The 12,412-nt window shown below is 40.5% G+C and overlaps 1 protein-coding gene across 1 annotated transcript; it reads right to left on the reverse strand.

Moving 5' to 3' along the window:
* Window positions 1–8,532: 8,532 nt before the first annotated feature.
* On the reverse strand, window positions 8,533–12,101 carry LOC145445451 (X-ray radiation resistance-associated protein 1-like). The gene is made up of 2 exons (XM_080323640.1): window positions 11,956–12,101; window positions 8,533–11,562 (listed from the first exon to the last, which is right to left on the reverse strand). Exon 2 carries the CDS (start codon window positions 11,554–11,556, stop codon window positions 9,436–9,438), a length of 2,121 nt encoding a protein of 706 aa, XP_080179766.1. The 5' UTR covers window positions 11,557–11,562; window positions 11,956–12,101; the 3' UTR covers window positions 8,533–9,435.
* Between the last annotated feature and the right edge of the window lie 311 nt (window positions 12,102–12,412).

The raw sequence follows: 12,412 nt of genomic DNA on the forward strand, positions 1-12,412 counted from the left end.
TCGGTGTGATGTGGGAGCGATCGTGTTTGTGCAACGAGAATCAGGAATAGCGTCGAGTCGGGGGCTTCTTTCTTAGTAGATCATGATCACGATAGAGACAATTCGACACGGAATGTGCAACGATTTGGAAAAGATGGAAAGATGGTACTATTCGATTGTATATTGAAGTTATGTACCTCCAAGTAGCTCTTCAAAAGATGGAAAGTAATATGGTAGCACGCATTGCATCTCTATGAGACGTACATGGAGTGATGAGTTAATTGGTATTGTTCAACAGAAACTTTTCCGATAGCCTGAATCAAATACGCATGTGGTACAGTGGAACACTTACGCTAATATGGAACCCCACATGTTCGATGAGTCATAAAACCTAGGACCTACCGCACCTAATACATTACTGGCGCAAAAACCGAACTGTACGGTGTACATCAACAGTAGGGTTACAGTACGTCCTTCTTCAGGTTTTTTGAAAATGTCCTCCGTTTTGGCAATTCGTCCTCTTTACAGCTATTAGAGCTAAGACGAGGGATAGATTCGAGTTAAAATGGGCATAAATTATGCTAAACACGAAATTCGTGCTTCGAACGTAAGTGACAACCATTTTTTTAGTCAACCGACCACAATTTCGTGGTGCATTTACCATTTTTACGGATTTTACTCCAGTATTTTAAGTCTGAAAATTTTGAAAAAGTGTCCTTTCCCGATTCCAAAGTATGGTAGTCCTAATCAACAGAGTGTTGAAGGAACAAAACCATGAAAGGGTAGATTAGCGCAAGCGATCCGCAGGTATAGTCATATTGGGAGAGGCATCGGAAGAATAGGTAACTAAACCTAGTTACAAAGACATGTAGGGTCATTTCTAAGCGAAAACTAGGTAAACAGCGATTTTTGCGGCAATTTCGCTATATATCGAATGCTGTACGTGTCTAAACAATACAATAATGTTATTGCTATAGCACATAATTATTGGTGTGACAATGCCCCAGTTCACTATGGGAGAAGCCGCCATTGTATTACGCTCTTATTCAAGATTTAATAAATGCAACAAACACAGTTGCGAAATACACTAATAACGAAACTACGATATCAGGCTCAGTGTTGCATTGTGAGCAACAAGTTGAAGATTGGCTTTGAATAAGAGAGCGGTTTCATGCATGGAAATATCTTCGTATGCTTGTTCCACTACGTTGGCGTAGTGGTGAAATGTACACGGGCTAACCTGGTTTACTGTCGGCAGTAGCCGACATTTTGGAGGTTTATCTGGGCTCCTCCATCTCCTGCGTCGCTCGTTCGTGCAGCGAAAAAGACCGGATGAAGGGCGTATACAACTATAGTATACAGGAAATCGAACGAAAAATGCAAGAAAGGACGCGCGTCTACAGCAGTGGTTTCCTACCGTGGTTCCAAGCTATACTGCTTGCGGCTATCGTTGACGTTGACCTCTGAAATCCCAACAAAGTATAATAGCCAGTCGTAGATAGTTGTAGTTTGTTTCTATAAATAGTTCTCGTCAATTTCCGCACATCAATGGTAAAAGGACGACCGTAGCACATAGATGCACTTGATGACGCTATTTAATTGCCATAGCTTCAGCAATAATAAACGTTACCGTGTGTCGACATCGTGTCGTGCAGTGCAGTAGCATAATACAAACTCAGTATCTTGGCCCAGCTGCGGTAGAGTAAGTTCTTTGTAGATTTTGTAGTGCTTCTTTGAAATAGGCCTGAAACAATGCCTTGCTTATTCTACTTCCCATCATTAAGGCTATCCAGTAGGACTGTTCGAAAATTAATTTTTTTTGTCGGATTCCAGCCATTCACTTATTAAATTGTCAGGTTACCCTAAAAAACGCCGTACACCAAATTTGGTTCAATTCTAACAAGTATAGGACTCCGCAGATCCATTTAAAATTTTGTTCAGGGTAACCGTTATCTTTTATTGTTCGTGCGGTGGCCCTGCCGCGGCATGGAGAGGAAATTAACGCAATTCAACACAGAAAAACGAACAGGGTCCACCGCACGAACAATAAAAGATGTTTATATCCATCTACCTTGGATTGGCCCCATTTCCACCCGCTTTGAAAAACAATTGATATCTGCTGTCAGTATGTGTTACGACACAGTCAAAACCAATGTGATTTTTACAAAAACACAACTGCTCCCTTCAACACGCAAAGACGTGCTTCCTGCACTTCAACAAAGTAATGTAGTGTACGAATATAGGTGCCACTGTGATTGTGGCTACGTGGGAAGAACGTCAAGACGTCTGCAGGACCGCATAAACCAACATGTCCCCAGATTTATCAGAACACGGGCGTCACGCTCAGTGAAAAGCTCACCCTCAACTCATCCAGCACTTAAGATTGATGCTGATCGATCAAAGGCCATTAATTCTGCCATCGGCAAACATCTGTTGTATAATCCGATTTGTGCGAATAATTATCGAGACGACCGATTTCGAATCGTAGGGCGAGGCCGTTCACAATTCCATTTGTGTGCCTTGGAATCAACTTTTATCAAAATACACCAACCAAAACTCTGTCAACAAAAGGAGTTCGTGTACCACCTAAAAATAGTACATTGAACGCTCTCTCATTCGAAATTTCATGCTGGTGACGTCATATTTTGTGATACGATTGTTGATATACAATGTTCTTTCCAATTCTCTACTAGTTGCTGACGATTACCCCTGACGAGTGTCAGCCGAAAATATTCGGGTTCATTTCAATATGAATATACTATTTAATTGTATATTGAAGTTCTGTACCTCCAAGAAGCACTTTAATTTATAGAAAGTGAACGTATATTTGGTCACCAAATCGCGATACGAGGGTGTTTCTCAGAGCGCGCGATGAAATCTGCGTTTCTAACGACGGGGTCGAATTTGTCGTTAGTTTGCTGAAATCAGCATCAGTACGCTGTGCGAAATGCATAGTAGTGATCAATTTTATCGGACTTTCCAATCGGCCGGCAAGGTTGCGCTGATAACGAAATTGCAGACGTGCCGCAAACCTGCAATAATTACATGGTGCGCTATTCATACCCAAATACCCAGATTCGGCAATGGCAACGAGCACAATTTGTTCAGACGCGGGCCCCGATCAGACCGTCGAATTTGATCGTAAAATGGTGCGCTTTTAGTCATTCACGTGTTATTGCAGTAAGAGCAATATGGGCGCATGCCGCGACCTTATCAATAGAAATACATATCCCAAAGGTGTGAAGTTCGATACGCGATATGGTTGCGCTTGATAGAGTCCGTCCAGCAATGAAGTTTATTGGAACATAGGTTCCCGTCGAAACTAAACGAATAAATTCAGAATTTGCTCCACCGAGAATCTCGTGTTGCATCAATATTTGACAACGCAATTCAACGCTGTGCACTGCAAAATGCGCAGTATTAATAACAAAGCAAACACTGACAAGTGACACCGAGGGAATAAGAGTGTATAAAGCAGACAAGAATTAGTAGCCTACATGTGATAGCAAACGAGAAAGCGCGCATCTAATCAGTAATTCCTCAACTTTGCATACAGCACGATTGGGTTCCAGGTCTGACATCGCGACAATTGTTTGCTCATTATAACGACGTTTGAGCTGCATTGTTGCATTTCCCCATAAAAGCTGGCAAAGCCTTGTTAGAGTAATGAGCATCGAACATGCGCACTTCGCGCAGGAATGACTTTCAATACGGATACATACACAAACACACTGTCCTATTTCGCGCTCCAAGCCTCCAATTAAAGACACTATCATGGAACTACTCGAGAATTATTTGGTAAACGAATATGGGCGCAAATACAATTTAATTAAGAAAAGGAGAACGTGAATTCGCTCGTCTGGTCGATAGAGAATATAGTGTTTCTCAGCGCGGCGTCGAAATCGACGTCGCAAACGAGGTTGCTTCGATTGTCTGATTACTAATCACGGATTTATTGGGGCGTTTTGCACTAGTTCGTCGTCGCCAACGAAGCTGCGTATTCAATTATTCGAGCGCGTATCGGTTAACGGTAAATGGTTGGCATTTATGCGCTATCACGGACTCGCTAATTGACAGCGCTGACGATTTGAAATCACAGATGGCGGGCGTTTAATCTTTTTGTATGGGGTGGCCGCCACCCCATAATTGTGTTGCGTCATGTAAAATATGTGAAGCGTTTAACCATTTCTTTTCATCAATAGGTTGCAAACTAGCCAACCAAACTGCTCCATCACAGCGAACTTATGGCCTTTCACCAGAATCTTCCATCTTCATGAAACCTATCACAAGTGCTGAGGTCATAACTGTTCTTGCATCACTAGAAAACAAAAAGTCTCAAGGTTATGATATGCTACCAAATTATATTGTTAAATTAATTGGCACTCAACTTAGTGATAGTTTGGTTACTCTCTATAACCACTCATTAAATCTAGGAATCTTCCCAAACTATCTCAAAATAGCTAGAGTCATTCCCATATTCAAAAATGGTGACAGAGACATTATCTCAAACTACCGGCCAATATCTATCCTGTCGCCCTTTGCAATTATCTTTGAAAAACTATTATTTCAAAGACTAAATGATTTCTTATGACACAAAAAATTGTTAAATCAATGCCAATTCGGATTTCGACAGAATCATACTACCTCTCAAGCTGTTATTCATATGACCTCGAAACTATATGATATACTGTGTGCGAAGCAAACTGGATGTGGAGTATTTCTCGACCTGAAAAAGGCTTTTGACACTGTTGATCATACTATCTTAATAAAAAAACTCGAGTATTACGGTGTTCGTGGAATTGCAAAAAAACTTTTCAGTTCCTACCTGAGAAATCGATCCCAATTTGTTGAAATTAATTCAATCAAGTCATTGGAACTACCAGTCACTACAGGTGTCCCACAAGGCTCTGTGTTGGGGCCACTATTATTCATCATATTTATAAATGATATTGTCTACTCCTCCCCAGGAAATATCACTCTCTTTGCAGATGATACTAGTATTGTCACATCTGGATTTGACTATGCATCTGCCATTAACAATACTAACTCTGAACTAGCCTCCGTTAGCAATTGGGTGTCTTCGAATAAATTACATATCAATCCCCTCAAAACCAAAATTCTAGTATTTGACTCTAAAGGATCTCTCAACAATGCGATCACAGAATTCAAACTAAAGGACTCTTTGATTAAAACCAGTCAATCTGTCAAGTATCTAGGTATTATTATTGATGATAATCTAGTATGGGACCATCACATCAACTACATAGCAAGCAAAATATCTCGTGGCATCGGTGCACTCTATCGCCTGAAGAAGCTGGTTCCAATATCACTTCTCCTACCTGTTTATCATGCGCTCGTCCACTGCCATCTTACATATGGAATAAAAGTGTGGGGCTGCTCTTACAAGAAGCATATCAACAAGCTCCAGGTATTACAAAACAAAGCCATTAGGATTATATCTAATATACCTGCACGTAGCAGTGTCAGTCCTGAATTTATAAAATTGGGCATTCTCAAGGTCTCGGATTTGTATGAATTTGAAATTGTAAAAATCATGAAACAATATAATGAAAGAACACTACCTGAATATTTCGACAACTTTTTTCAATGCCCCAATTCAATTCACCATTATAACACAAGATTCTCACAGAATCAGTCCCTATTTGTTAAATTGCATTCATCAAGACTGTCAAGAAATTCCCTATCTTATATAGGTGTAAAATTTTGGAACAATGTACCAACTTTCTACCGTACTCTTCCTTATCATATATTTAAAGCTCGCTATTGCAAATTTATATTATCCAAGTACTAAGAACATATCTCATGACCACAGTGATGTTGTTTTGATTCATTTAATATGCTACAATAATATTACCACTGTGTACATGGGTCAATGTTATTTTCTGATCACACTGTTAACTATGGTAACCGTCCTTCACTAGTGTTGCTGTCTTTTATTTACTTTTGTTTATTTCGTTACTCTTTGCGGTGCTACTCTGAGAGAAGAAATTGATCCATATTATAATTAATACTGCCAATATGCTTGGGTGACTCCGGCCTAGAAGACTTCGGTCATATCGGGTCTCCCAGTCTACACCATGTAAATTATAGTTAGGAAAATTATAAAAATGTATACTATTGGACGTGAATCTTTGTGGACATTGCCTATACTATATTTCATGGTTGACGAATAAAAGAACTCTCTCTCTCTCTCTCTCTCTCATGGGGTGGCTGCGCCACCCCGCCATCCCGTAACTCGACGCCTAATGCACTGAGCTATCGCATTTTCGTGGCCTCTATCAGTAATGAGCATCGATTAGGATTAGGGTTTGAAAAAATCGGATTTGTGAGATTTTTTCGGATTTTGATTGCAGATTTTTTTCTGGACTGATTAGGATTTGGATTTGATTTACCGATTTTCTGGGAGATTGATATGTCGTGTGGCGCATGGCGACAAACTTGATTCAGATCAGTTATTAATGTACTCATTGTACACTCTGTGCCAATGAACATGAGAGGTACAGCCCTATGGTAAAATATCTTAAATCAAGAGAATTGTTGCTTATGAAAGAAAAATTTCCAATTCCCCCCTTGCATAAATTAGCATTTTTTTTTTGAATTTCGAGTTAGAATCGGATTAGGATTGGACTCGGATTCGAATATACAAAAATTATGGATTAGGATTTGGATTTGGATTTGAGGCTTCGGATTTGAATTAGATTTAAGTTCAAGTTCAAGTTCAAGTTTATTCATAAAATTTCATCACTTCAAAACATCACAAGACAGCAATACAATGAATGATAGGAAGATGCCGAAACGACTAGGAGTAGTCTTAAGATCAGACACCCACATGGGCCTAGGCGGTGTAAAGAGGAGGCATGCACAGTGCACACTGAATGAAAGTAAAAGAAGCTAATATAAAGTGACAAGTGACGGAAGGCGAGATCGATATATGTCAGGTTGTGGTCCGGCAAATGGCGAGGGCTGACTAGCATTCACTAGGACATAGAAATTCCAAATCCGCTCATCTCAGACCTCTATATCAACTTTATTCTATTTTGTGGCCTCTCATCAAATATTTTATTACTTTCGTGGCATCCGAATCGGCGCTATCGCATTTTCGTGGCTTCTATATTAAAATTATACTTTTTGGCCTCTCATTCAACAGTCTGTTGCTTTCGTGGCCTCCGAATCAGTTCTTCTATCATAGTGTTCTAGAACTTCTAGAACACTATGCTTCTATCGCATTTTCGTGGCCTTTATATCAAAATTATTCTATTTTGTGTCCTCTCATTCAACACTTTGTCACTTTCGTGGCCTCCTAATCAGTTCTATCGCATATTTGTGGCCGCTAGATCAACATTCGTTGGAACCCTTCAAAATAGTCGGTTCAACAGCAATAGTAGGCTACAGATATTTCTTTAAAGGAGCTATATTTACCCTATATTTTCAATTGTCAATGTCAAATCCACAATGAATATCACAATTTAATATTCGTGACGTCATGGCTTTAAAAAATACACGAAAACATGTTTTAAACGGGGCCGGATGTGGCCCGCATGTTTGACACCCCTGACGTACATAGGTACATTTATATCGCTTATAATAGTTACAAACGTGTGTGGCGTTGATACTAACCAGCTCCATCTGCATTCCCCATTTATAAAAAAAAAGACACAGGCTTGTTGCTATACTTACGAATCCTGCCAGGAGTGATGATTCAACTTGTCTAGCTGTAACACTTTCAATTTCCAAATCAAGCGAAGTCGATAGTGTCCATCGCTTTCGGTTATAAAACTGAAAACGGGACTCCGAAAATGTTTCGCTACACTTTCCTTCTTCGGTTCGGTTGTCTATATATAGATAGTGCATTGCGTGATCGCACTTGGGCATTTTTCATTGCTGAGCTTATGACTGTATCTTCCTATCATATTCCGACGTCATTCGTCGCCGGACAGTGTTAAAAAACAAGACCATTAAAATATAATTTACGCACAAAACGAAAACATAAAGAATTTTCATTGCCAATCTGTTGTTCCCTTTCAGTTCAATCCAGTTCAATCATTTCAATATACCACATTTCTGAAATATGAGACTTTGAAAGTGTCATCGTATTGTTAGGTCAAAATGCAGCAGCGTGTTAGCAATTGCTATATTGCAAATAAGCTTATAAACTTTGGAGATCGAATTGGCATTTCAGAAGGACGGGGTTTCGATTTCGACCCCAACCTCTCCTGGGTAGCCAACGTCACTGTGCACAGCGTACCACGACACCAGTCACAAATCGACTACCGATCGGCAATATAGTTACCTGCAACCAATGATGACCCAGACAGGCGTGTCATCACAAATCATATGCAGGCTGCAGGGCCGTAATCTGCCGCATCCTAAACCCCCCGGGGGCGAGCTCAAACAGGGCCTAAAATTGTTTCGTAAATTAACATAAATCCATCAGGAAGTATGCCCGCCTGGACATCGGTCAGACGACAGAGCTCGACACCGAAACCGATATTATTCACTAACTCGTCTCACAAAAATAACACAGATCGCAAATCGCGTGTATGCATATCAGGTGCAGTTGTATATTGTAAAGGTATACGCGTTACACGTTAATACTGACAGTACCATTTCGTAAAGTAGGATCTCGTGCAATGTGGTAAAAAGGTGTATTTAGACCCTAGCGCGGAATGTAAATCATGTAAACAACACTTTCTGACACAAAATTGTGTTTTGACACCTTCCCAATGGGTGAAAATGAGTCGAATTCAACAATCCTTATGGAGATATATCCAGAAAAGTTCTGTTTCAGAATTGGACAAGAAAAATTTCAGCTTTTCATAATTAGATTAGAATTAGAATGATAACTACACAGCTTTTTACAATTCTGATTAGAATTACTGAATTTTCATGAACTTGGAAATTGAATTGAATTCCGTATAAGAAAGGACTACAACAAAAATCAAGTTGACTTCACACCAAATCCGACTTCACTCTGAAATGTATTCGCACGATACAGTTCTGTAGCATGTTTAGGAAAATCAAAAAGGAATTATAGCTACAGTTAATTCCAAATTAGATTAGAATTATTGAATTCACAAAAACTTGGAAATAGCATCAAGTTCAGTTCATATCAAATCAGAATTGAATCTCATAAGCATGGGAGCTGCAAATGTCTGTACAGCAAGCTTGACTCTTTTCGCACGATACAGTTCTCCAGTGGCATTTTCAGGTAACCCAGAATTAAGATTAGAATTAAAATGAGAGCATTGAAACATTTCACAAATTTGACTAGAATTGGATTACCGCTCTCATTATACCAATGGAATTAGTAGAATTATATTGTTGTCTCAGTCTGACGTGAAAACACAGTTTTGTTGGTGAAAGAGCTGTTTACGTGATTTACACCGTACTCTATGGCGGAAACAGACGATTTTCGTTTACATTGTACACAACAATTTACTGCAAGGACGATTTCAAATTGGCAATCTCGGCCGTCGTGTTCTCCACAGCACGACGAGCTTGACGAGACGCTTTCAAAGATTCCTCCCGAACCACTCTATATTTCGCTTCGATTTCCCGTAACAACTCGTCTGCGTCGTCTCGCAATCTCCTGTCTTCAGGATGATCCAAGGCTTCGATCAGGGGCAGTTCCAAATTCGCAGGAGCTCTATGCTTCATATACGAGAGAGTTTTGTCTATTCTTTGCCTGCGTCTGATCCTGGCGTTAGGACGTGGTAAGATTCTGATGTCTTCATGCTGAACTGACGGGGTTGGATCTGTGGGGATCTTATTCGCAATTCTTTTCTCTGGCGGTGTGTCTACGACAGTGACTGACAACGGATGTTGCAGCATTTCTCGCAACATTTTCACATTTCCTTGAATTGGTAAGTTTTCATAGATATCTGGATCTTTCGTAGCGCCTTTGAGAATGTCCACCACAGTGTGTTTGGAGTCATGCTCTTGATTCTCGTGTTTTAAATCCGATTCTTGCGTGCGCGTGATGTCTTCTGTGTCACGCGATGCATCTTCTTGCATTTGCGTTAAGAAAACCGGTTCTTGATCTGACACATTAGCGTCGTTTGACACAAACGTCATTTTGATACTGTCCGATTCGTTTTCTGTGCGTTGCGAATCATCCGCGTCTTCTACGGCAGGTTTTCTTAAAGCTTCTAACATAGCGTCGATGGGTTGTTTTGGAATTTTAGGCACGTGTGACGATATCTTCCTTTGAGAACGGATTCGTAACGATGGTTTCACGACGGGCGCTTTAGGTTTGAAACGTACGATACTAATGCCTAGTCTTCCGTTTAAATAATGTGATAAAAGCGGAGGTTCGCCTTTCCCGTGTCTGATTAACGGGTTTCCGTGTAAAATCAGAGCTTGCAGTTCAGGCCAGGCCGCTACGGCCAGTAAATGCTCTTCTTCCGCGATCTTATTGTTGGCTAGGCTGAGTATTTTTAAATGCGGGAAAGGTGGATTAGTGGCAGAGGCATCAAATGATAAATCGCGCATCAAGGCAGTGTCTGCATCGGACATAATCGGGGTTTCACGTGTTACTTCTGTGTGTGCGAATGAAGATTCTGCTTGTACAGACTGAGTGACTTTATCCGTCTTTTTAGACGATATTCCCATGCCTGTGTGAGCTGGTTGCGGAGATTTATCGCCTTTTGAACTTTTTCTCGTTCTCTTCGATTTCTTACTGGAAGATCTTGACGAATTGCTGCGTCGTCCGCTAGACACGCGCGCCGGCGTGTGAATTTCTGAATGCACCTTTTCTCCAATCACTTTCAGGTAAGGCACGAGCGAAATTTCGTTTTTATCCAAATTCAACTCTTTCAAACTTGGCAAAGCGGCCAAAGCCGCGAATATTGAGATATCGTTAAGTCGATTATCGTCGAGCAGTAAAACTTCAAGATTTTGAAACCGCGTGTGCTGTACATCGTTGTGATCATAAGGTTGACTTAAATCTGGGTGTATTTGCGATAATCCGTTTCCAGTTAAAGTCAAAACTTTCAACTTGGATAAGTATCCCAAAGACAGCACGTCGTTTGAACTCAAATTATTGTAGGACAAATCAAGCACTTGCAGATTTGGGAAATCGCCCGGGTTTAGAGAGAGGTTGCGTACGCCGTTGACTGCCATTTCTAATTCTCTCAGATTGGGGAAAGTTGCAAAAGTCCGTAAAGACAATAAATTCTCAGAAGCGTTGATGTAAGCCACGTTATGAAATTGCGCAAAATTCGCATTATCCTCGCATTCCAATTCACAGTCGCAAATATTCACACTGCATAAGTCGTTTGACGAGTCCACGCGATGGTAATTTATCAAAAAATCTGTCGTTAGATATTTTGATTCGTCATTTTTGGTTTCGTGACGGTTTAGTACATCCTCTTTCACGAATGGCTTGAATATCTCTCTTAGTTTATTTTGTTGCTGATGCGCGTACGCGACGATCCACGAGCCCGTCCCTTCGTGAGTGCCACGGTTGATTCCGCGAGCCGGGAAGCAGTTTGCGGCAAATCCCGTTCCATCGTCCAATTTCCATGTAGCGCTAGACGTAGAGGCCATCGCCGACATCTGGAACTATTTTAACACCGAAATGGTGAATCACGGCTCTTTATATTACCAATTATTATGTTTAATTCTATATTCTTGCTAAATATTGTGAAGATATGTCTGATTTAATCATATAATATAATAACTAGGGATGGTCACCACCCATTTTAATTCACAGAGTATGAGCTTTACAGGTCAGCCACCGTCAGACTTGTACAAACTACTGGATTGCCGGCAAAGACGGCAAGAACATCTACAACAGAACACCGGTATCACAATTCACTCCAAACGACGACACGTGTTTTTTAGTTGTTCTACAGCTAAATTATTTTTCAAATGCGCCACTAGAACTAGAATTACTTATTTATTAAAATCAGCAACAAAAAAGAACTACACTCATGAAAGCAGTAGTTAGTTGACCTGCAACAAACTAGATTGGTTGTTTGCACTAGTCTGGACGGGGTAGCTCACTGATTCGCTGAGGCAGCCCGTACACGGGAGAAGTCGAATGAAAAAGTAGAATAGCTTCACGGTGAATCTGCAAGATGTTTCTATCTGCCACTATGGCATTTCCCTCAGTTATTTCGCCGTCGGAATAGAGATCTCTTCTGTCGAGCAGCATATGCTGAAGTTGCTGATATCGTTGCTAAGAGACATTTGCTCTAGCGATATCCAATGAAGCGAGTCAATTTTCTCTGGATGATTGCAACATTGATCTCTAAAAAAATTGTACTTATAGAATGTAAACGTGGAATGGCAGCGACCGATTTTGCAGCTTCGTTCCGCTTCGCTGAAGCTTCACTCAGACTTATTTTACGGCAGCTACTGTAGGATTTCTGGCAATCCAAAAGTTGTCTTCCAGAGCTCAGAATCATCA

This window comes from Botryllus schlosseri, chromosome 8 (assembly GCF_051294905.1).
Source record: "Botryllus schlosseri isolate E-star chromosome 8, Bs_hap1, whole genome shotgun sequence".
Classification (NCBI taxonomy): domain Eukaryota; kingdom Metazoa; phylum Chordata; class Ascidiacea; order Stolidobranchia; family Styelidae; genus Botryllus; species Botryllus schlosseri.